The sequence below is a fragment of the Monopterus albus genome, unplaced genomic scaffold (genome assembly GCF_001952655.1).
Source record: "Monopterus albus unplaced genomic scaffold, M_albus_1.0 scaffold24.1, whole genome shotgun sequence".
Classification (NCBI taxonomy): domain Eukaryota; kingdom Metazoa; phylum Chordata; class Actinopteri; order Synbranchiformes; family Synbranchidae; genus Monopterus; species Monopterus albus.
Window position 1 is genome coordinate 140,083 of NW_018127904.1, and position 9,179 is coordinate 149,261.

At 41.1% G+C, this 9,179-nt stretch overlaps 2 protein-coding genes across 2 annotated transcripts in view; both read right to left on the bottom strand.

Moving 5' to 3' along the window:
* b3galt1b (UDP-Gal:betaGlcNAc beta 1,3-galactosyltransferase, polypeptide 1b) overlaps positions 1-782 on the bottom strand; it is a 48,250-nt gene extending 47,468 nt beyond the window's left edge. Inside the window, exon 1 of the mRNA XM_020594714.1 lies at positions 720-782. The gene's annotated coding sequence lies outside the window, so the exon portion shown is untranslated. The remainder of the gene's footprint in view (positions 1-719) is intronic.
* Positions 783-1,451: 669 nt separating this feature from the next.
* LOC109957100 (xin actin-binding repeat-containing protein 2-like) lies at positions 1,452-9,173 on the bottom strand. Its single transcript, XM_020594713.1, has 4 exons — positions 5,004-9,173; positions 4,646-4,913; positions 3,246-3,376; positions 1,452-3,073 (listed from the first exon to the last, which is right to left on the bottom strand). The coding sequence occupies exons 1-3, from the start codon at positions 9,069-9,071 to the stop codon at positions 3,285-3,287; spliced, it is 4,428 nt and encodes a 1,475-aa protein (XP_020450369.1). The 5' UTR covers positions 9,072-9,173; the 3' UTR covers positions 1,452-3,073; positions 3,246-3,284.
* Positions 9,174-9,179: the final 6 nt, after the last annotated feature.

The following is a 9,179-nucleotide window of genomic DNA, read 5'->3' on the forward strand; positions in this document are numbered from 1 at the left end:
AGGAATCTTCTTTTTAGGCCTGTCACAATGAAGCTTAGAAATAAAAAGTTACATTTTGGAGGGCTTCAGACGTTTCTCAGATAGCTGAGATTTTTTATTGTCAGTATTTTTAGCAGAACATTACTCTTTATTATTGACCTAGGCTACTTGTAACTGTATAAAAGAAGATTTTTAGGAGCTGGTGCCTTTACCCAAAGAAATGTTTCAGTTATATTGATTCTTTTATTGCTGATTTTAAGTCAAATAGTCGCTACGCTTTAATTCTCAAAGAGCTAGAATTCTGACAGAGAGAGAGACGAAAAATAGATAAATGCATCATTTTAAAGTTTGGCCGACTACATTTTAACTTGGCCGTCTGCTCCTCCAGTCGTCCTGGACAACCTACGCATTCTACCCGCAGGTGCAGAGGTGCCAGCCCTCGCCAAGCAGGACGGAGATCAGGGAGTGAGCTGAAGTAGCTGCATCATTAAAGCCCCAGACGGGGGGGTAGAGCCTATAACCGGAACGGACTAAAGCACAGAGCAAAGCCCCGCGACAGCAGGGACACTCGAAACCCCGCGGATGACTGCACGAAAGGGAAGGAAGGAAGGACAGATCTGAGGACAGGTGAATCTATTTACTTTGCATAAATTACACAAAAGTAAAACCATCCTTACATACTGCAATTGCACTGCACTCGCATTGGTAGAAAAGAGGAAAACCGTCGTTAATGTGCCTACCTCACTCACTGTCTCCATCGCACTCAGACTAGTGGTCCTGATGGTGCTACTGCCTTGCTCCAGCATCTCAAAGCACTGTTATTCGGAGGGGGGAGCGTTGCTCGTAGGGCAAACTGGGCTGACGTACCGTCTGACGACATAGAGCCGACCAATCAGGATGTAATCCGATAGAATTCTTACCAATCCGCTCAAAAGGAGAAAACGGGATTGCACGCATAGAGGAGTAGCAAGGTAGATTGACGCTGTGAGAGAATTTCCAGTCAACTCCTGCAAACTACTTCACACCAAATCACACAACCGTCCAGCTTGAAAAACAGATAAAGCAGGTGAATGGGTTAAGCCAGTGTGCAGTCTCCTGGGGTGTTCATTTTAATTTATTTAAAAATGTAGAGCTGATGAAACCTAGTAGGCATAAATCTACAAAAGGAAAGGAGTCATTTAGTATGTGCAGTGAAATACTGAGCTATGCTAAAAAGACTAGTAGAATAGTAAAAATGAAGATTAGGAAAAGAAATATAAAGGATAAATAGTCAAAGATTAAAACACATGTTCTTACTTGGGGATAGCCTCTAAAGGAGATTATACTGACAGTGTGAAAGTGATCTGCTGACCGGACCCTATCTACTGTAGGTGGTTTCCCACAGATACACACATGAAAAGCTCTGTGACAGTACAGATGCAGTGAACGATTCACATTTCATATACAGCACAAGTTGGCCAGAGACAAATGAAACAATGAATTTCAACTTTTATTGCTTTTAGATCAGCAATAAAGTGAACCAGCCTGACAGCATGAATCAGGAATTTTCTTGTACAAAGCAAGGTATAACTGTCTAACCTAAAAAATAAAATTCTTCATTGCAAAATCTTTGTTCAAAATAGGATACAAATGTCCAAAACAAACATGATGGTCACCTATCCCCTTGTTTATATTATATACTTTCAATATTATAAATAAAATAATTCCAAAATGCTTTTAGTATTCTGCACACCAGGTGCTAAAAAAGGCAAATGCAAAAATGTCGTGTTGAAGAATAAAAGCCCAGACAAAATGATACAACAGCAGAGTCCACAAATTGAAACTATTTCCATGAACCAGCATGCAGCAGCGAAAAAAAAAAAAGACCGAATTGTACAATAACCATTTAATGCTAGAATAAAACAGAAGGTGTGGATGGGAAAGTGAGTCAAAACGTATCTAAAAACACATTCATGAATTATTTCAAGAGTGGGACTGTAAGATTTAGACATGTAGTGGTTATACCTGTCACTTTATTCCACCCAGAACTGTAGATTAAAGTCATCATTAAAATGTATTTGTAGTGACTATTTTTTATTTCAGTTGAACATGAAGCCCTGTGATACACTAGCGATCCATCTGGGATGTACCCTGCCTCTTGCCCATTGTCAGCTAGGATAGGCTCCAGCATGGCCCCCCACCTTGAATTTGACATGACACGTCCATTTAATCTGCTAAATTTTGTTTTACAAGGCAACTGGCACTTGTTCTAGCAGCTAAAACTAATCATTTTCTGTCAAACTGTGTCAAATACTAAATGGTAATATATGAATAAATAAGATACAGTGAGTGAAAATGTACACATGGGGTAAACCTGTTAGTTAAAGGCACACTCCTTCATATCTGTGACCATACGCCACACTTCATCCACATTTATCGCTCTAATACTTACCATTACAACCCGCTTTTCCACATCATTTACAAGAACATAGTTTCCTTCTATATCCCTACATGTCATGTTCTCTTTAAATCACTTATCTGTATGACGTTCAACCAAACACTTCCTTTATTGCTGGTATTTTTATTTTACCATTAAACTTTTGGACCCGCGACCCTGTTTGGGACTGAGCAGTATAGAAGATGAATGAATAATCCTTTGGATTTATTTGACTAAACTGTGACTGTGACTTTATTTCAAAGAACACTTCTGGGAGGAGCCTTTTGGTGGTGGTGTTTGGGAGACTTGGGGGTTGGGGGTTGGTTATTGGAGACTTGGGAGTTGTCTGGAGGGGGCCACTGTGGTTTAGTTAGCTGGATGTCTTCCTCTATTCTAAATGTCTTCTTCGGGGGATCGGCCTGTGGAGGCCAAACTACAGATATTTTGTTGCAATGTGCTTTTGTCCTTTTGTTTTGCCCACTGTGTGTTTTGTCCTCTGAACCGATGCTGTTCGCGGAGTAACTCCTTTCAAGTTTCTCATTTGAGGGGGAAGACACGTCACTTCCTGTGGGAGGTTTCTGCCCAAGTCCGTTATCATAGTTCCCTTTGGACTTGAGGAGTTGTTTGTAATGGTGTAAACAGTAGAAGTGTCCATGGAGAGAAACATAATTTCCTAGGCTACAAGAAAAGAAATATCTTCAGTTGAGCACAACATCAAAATCATAAAACAGCGTTATCTATTTTTGCACAGTACTGTCACAGAAAAAACAAACCCAGGGATTAACTATTTAATATCTCAAGATTCAAAGAGTCTCTGGTGCCCGTTAATTTCAATAAGTGCCTTACTTACCTTAATTTATTTCCGCAGTGCTCACAGCAGAAACAGGATTTATGGTACTTTTTTTTGTCCACCGTGAGAGCATCCATTGGATAAGCTCTCCTCCGACATACTGTGCATAGCTCCGACTTCGGAACTCGAACCTATATGAAAGAGATAAAATGCAAGTCATTAGATTTTTTTCATTTACCTTACTGTATGTGAAACACAATTTCTTTTGGCTGCCACACAATGCAACAATGAACTGCATCTTTTTTCAGTTTTTACTGTGGTTAGTCTGGCTAATACAAAGCAGTACAAAAGACTACATTTGTATTTAAAATGGCATGTGACATGCTTATTCATTTGCTTATATTAAACATTTAGAAAAGTTGTCAGAGTGAATAGTTTCCTTGGGATTATATGTTCACTCATGCATGCACCAACATTCATGCATAACAATTGAAACTTGCAGGGTTTTCCCATAGAAGGGCTTAGAGCCTAAGCCAAATGTAAAAAGGTGACATATCAGAATGAATGTAAAAACAACGGTGAGTTATATGCAATGAAAAATAAAGGAGGCGTGACTTGATCTCAAAATAAAACATAATGTAAGACCTGTCAGTGTTGATTGACAGGTCATTCCCATTGCCAACATTGGATTTTCCTCTGTACCATCAACTCAGGATGGTAGTTACAGCCATCAATAAGGTTAGCCTCCAGAAAGAATATATTAAGGAGGCTATAACTTTGTTATGGCATAATTGTGAATCGTAACATCAGAGATAGCAGAACATAGCCTATTTTATAAGTAAAGAAACTGCTAACATAGCTAACATGTAGTGAATTAGCTATGTTATGTTAGCCAAGGTAACTGATGCTATATATGTATTATTTATATATATAGCATCACTTAAATTGGAATTTCCTTTGAATAATTTCACACCCCCAAATGTAAAAAATGCTTAAGCTGTTTGAAAACCCTGAATAGTATGGCTGCAGGGCTCATCATGGATGGATTAAAACTGATGATCTGTCCACCATTTTGGTCCAAACTGAAACATATCAAAAATTACAATTCCAAAACCCGAGAAGATTAACTGCATTAACTTTGATGAGCTCAGTATGCTTCCTCTAATGTCACTGTAAGGACAAATATTTTAGTTGACCCGTTACTTTGCTTTCTAACCAAATACCTTCAAAACTAATGCCATTCCCAACAGGCTCAGCTTTACTTTGTGCTTAGCGCTAATTAGCAGATGTTAGCATGCTAAAACTAAGATGATAGCCATTATACCTTCTAAATACCAGCATGTTAGCATTGTTATGGTGTGCTTGTTAGCATGCTGATGTTGGCATTTTGGTCAAGGCAATGTAGTAAACAGAAATGTCCATTTCATTAGTTTTTGCTGTTATGTTGTCCAGATCATTACCAGATGAGACAGTCTTCATTTGATGTGACAAAACTTGTGATGTGGTTTCTTCAGAAACAGTGTAGCCAAGACTTTTGAAAACTCTCTCACTTTCTGTCCACGTTGTGTGGAAGTTCCTCAGCAGCTTCTCAGTAGCATCTTCATCGTAGGTTTCTGTTCGCCGCACTACTGCAGGTTTTCTTTTCAATGCGTCAGCATAGGAGAGACGGGGCTGTTGGGTAGACACACTCTCAGAGCATTCAGTGACAGCTGTCCTTGTTCCGGTGACCTTGTTACCAAAGTGATCAAGATTTGAGAAATGTTCAGTAATTGATTTGGTTTCAGAGAAGGCTGCTGGTTCAGCTGGCACAGTTTCTACCTCCTGTTTCTGTCGAGGGAGGGGGGTGCTCTGCCATGAGCTTTCCTTTGTCTCATGAGGACTTTCCCACTTTGAAGTGTCTGCTGTTGTTTCACTCAGGCTTGGCACAGTCTGCTTCTGATCCCGTTTCTCATCTCTGAATGAGGAACTTTGCTCACCTAGTTCAAAAACATTTCTAATAGCCTGGATGTCAAAAGTTGGCATTTCCTCTTCCAGGGTGTCGTACTCTGTGCTTTCAGTATCTTTGTGAAGCTGCTCTTTGACTGGGATAAGCTCTTTTCTGATAAATATTTTTTCTTCTGCTGATTCAAATTTGTTTACAAGACTAGACATATCTGCCCTAGGAAACTCATCCAGTGCTTTTTTCTTCTTTTCTTCCTCACACTCCTCCAAGTCTGGGCCCAGTCGTTCGGGTATAACAATGGGCGCCTTTCGCACATAGGTCTTATTAATTTCGGCCTTTTGAGCCTCTTCAAAAAACTCTCTCTTTTCTTTGACAGATCCAGATGATGGCTCTGAAATATCTGAAGCTTCAACAAGCTCTGGATCATTTTCACACAATGGTGGGTGGGTCTTGCACTTACTTTGTATTTTATTTGCATTTGACCCCTCTGAAATGTTAGCTAGATCTTCGCCTACATGTTCAGATTTAAAATCAATCTGCTGAGCTTCCTCAGATAAAATCTTTTCTGTCACAAGCAACATTCCTGAACCCTCCATAACTTGTGACTCGGTTTTGATTTGCCGATGGAATGATGCAGGGAATTCTACGATCTCTGATTTTATCTCTGAGATCTGTTGGAGAGAAAGAAGTGGAGGTGGGGTGACGCTACGTGAGAGCTTGGCTGTTGTGTCTTTGAGTCGAGCCAAATTTTCTGCTTTGTCAAAAGTTGGAGAGGGTGTGATTCTAGTGAGAAGTGGTATTGGGGTGTCACACCTGCGAGGTGGCGGTGTGGGAGGTGTGGGTGGCCTGTGCAGCAGGGTAGGTGATGGAGTTACTCTTTGGGGTGAGTCAGTTTTTCGTGTGGATTGGATGGTGATAAACGTCGGCGAGGGAGAACGCGTCCTCAGTGATGGCGAGGGAGCCCGAAGGTCGACAGACGTGCACTGACTCATTTCTTCCTTCTTTCTTACTTGAGGGGTGCTTTTCTGTCTTTGGTTCTCAATTTTGGCAGAACCAATACTGATCTTGGATATTCTTGGTGATGCCCGGCCAGAAATGCCTTTCTCAGATACTGGCTCACATTCATGCTTCTCCATTGTCTCAGTAGTCTCTAAATGCATTAGTTTATCCTCTGCTAGTTTTCTCATATGTGAGAACATTTCTTTATTTTTACATGCATCACTTTTCACTGCAGATCCCTCCAGTTCACATTTTCTCTCTTGACCCATGAGCCAGTCTGGGACTGTTCTGAGCAGAGTCTTCACTGATTTAGAATCAGTCTTTTCTGAGATTCCTTGTATCTCTGTGATGTGAGGGATTAACACTTGGGCCTCTCGCATCTGAGATTCCTTTACTATTTCGGTTGTGGACTTGACCAGCTCACTCTGTTCTGACTCACCTGTCGCTGTAATTGGTACAACCCTACTTTGTTCTGGTGCTTTCTCTGCACTCAGCTGAAACACTGTCACTCCCTTCTTCTTTTGAGATGCCTTAACATGCTGTTGAACTGTTTTTTGTTGCTGGCTAGTCTGATCATCCGTGTTTTCTGTAGGAACGACTTCTTTATTAACTTGAATGTGCTCTTCTTTGACACTTTTCTGAATTGGAGCAGCCGCAATTGTTTCCTGAGTTTGGTGGGATTTTTCAGATGTGCTTGTCGTGGTTTCTATAGCTTCTGTCTTTGATTCGATAGAAGTTTCTTTACCTTGACCTGGCAGCGCAACCCCTTTAGACTTCTTGGACTTCTTTTTCTTCTTTGCAAAAGTTAGAGCTTCTGGTTGGCTGCCAGTTACGCTCACAGTAGCAGCAGGTGTTGGAGCAGCAGCAACAGGGGGAGAAACTTTCTTAATAGTCTGCTTTAACTCTGTCTTTACTTCTTTAGGTTCACTGATTAGGTTCACTTCCACCTTCAAATCTTGTGGAACACTCTGTTCAAAACTCTCATTGGACATTTTTATCCCTGCTTGCTCTTCTTGTTTATTGTTCTTTTTCACCTTTTTGTTTTGCTCTCCTGTTTTTCCATTTGTATGGGCAGCTGCCTTTTCTGTTAGAACTGGCTGATCAGAAGCTTCTTCTTGGTTCTTGGTGGGAGAACGATCAGTGTTGTTTTTGTTATCAGGCTGTAGTGATTTAGACTCCTTTACATCTTTGTCTGAGGTGACATTTTGTTCTTTGGAGGACTGATTGAAGAGATTATCAGGTAATTCTGTTGCAGTATTATCTTTTGTCTCGTTCTCAAAATGTGACTTGCTTGATTTTATATCTTTCTCAGTAGTGACAGCAATTTCAGGTTTTACTGTTTGAACAGGGATTTTATCAGGAAACATTTTGGCTTCCCTTTTATGTTCAGATTTGTTCGAGCCCTTTGGTTTTTGATTTTGAAAGTTTTTCTTTTTCTCAGCAGTCATGTTCTCAGTTTTTGCGACACCTGTGATTGAGGTCTGGACTTTGTGAGTCATGCCAGTTTGAGCAGACTGTTTGGAAGAAACTGAAACTGTTTTTTGTGTTGTTGTATTCATCTGTTGTCTAACAGCTGAGACAGATGAAGTCTTCTGAACGGAGACAACCTTAGAAGTCTCATTAGAGGCAGTCTGCTGTTTAGCACTTGATGTCACCAGAGAATCTGTGAGAATTTTTTCATGGCTGGTGCAAACATTACTTTGGGTGGCATCTGAAATGACAGCATGCTTGGATAAATCACGTGGCAGAAACTCTGAGTTCATAATTGTGTTTTCAGCTCTGTGCTGTGTGATTGCTGATGCATTGTTGCTTGACTGCTCTACGTCTTTAGTGGAAAGCATTTCAAGAGCAGCAGTAACTGAGTCATGTATGTCACTGGGAGGTGGAGTGGTCACGGGGGTGTTTTCCTCCTTCATCTTCCGGTACTTTTCTTCTGCTTTTATCAGTGGAGTGTTAAATTTACTCATTTTCCCTCTCATGAAGGGAGGAGGAGAGGGTGGAGGGGTGAATCTCACAGGAGAGATATAAACTTTCTTCAATGGACGTGGTGACTCAGGCATCAAAGGGATTTCACCTGAAACAGGTTTTACGTGTACAGTTTTTGATTGGTTTTGGCTCATTTCTATCACTTTCTCTGACGTAGCCTTCACCTGCTGTGGTTCACTTAAGTCCACTTTAAGCTCCAGCTTCGGGACTGGGTGCAAAGTCAGAGCTTTCACTTTTTTGACTGTCATCTTTTTTGCTTTTGCTGGTGAAGAATGAATTGCCTGGGCTGGCATGCCCTCCAGTTCTTGTTGAGATGGTGGAGGTGGAAGGAAGTCCTGCTCACTTGAGAGTGGTGGTGGTGGAGGAGGAAGGTGATCAATGTCAGAATCAACAGAGGGAGGAGGAGGAGTGGGAGGAGGAGGAGGAAGGTCAGCTTCTAGCACTGGTGGAGGAGGTGAGAGATGCAGATTAGGTTCCGGTGCTCCTGGTTTTAAGATATAAACATCAGTTTTCACTTTGGTTTTATCTAGTTTTATCATTCCCTTTGTGTTAGACTTTAGATTACGAAACTCTGTCTTCAGTGTTCTGATGCCGTGGTTTTGGGTAATAGTTTTATGCTCTGCCAGCACTGTTGATCGCTGAGCAGATAGCTCCACAGTATGTGCCTTTGTTCTAACAGTTTCAGTTTTGTTGGAGACTGAGTGGTTTTCTTTTGATGATTGAACTAAATTAGCTGTTTTTATCTTTTGGATGTTCCTCTGTGCATCAGTATTAAAGTTTTTAGCTGGAGGGCTCTGCCTGATTCTAACTCTTCTGTATGCTCCAACCCTGACTTTGGGAGTTTCACGCTTTGCTGTTTCCATCAGAGATTTGATTGTGCCTTTAACATCACCCTTTATCACTTCTTCTTTCTCTGCCTGGGTTTGCTCCTGTGTCTCATGTAGTGACTTAATTGACATCTTAATGTCACCCTTTATGTCACCCTCAGGGCTTGAGCTCCTTTGCAGCCTTGGTGAAGATGGAGGCTCCAGTAAGAGCTGAATTGTTCCTCTGACATCTCCATGAAC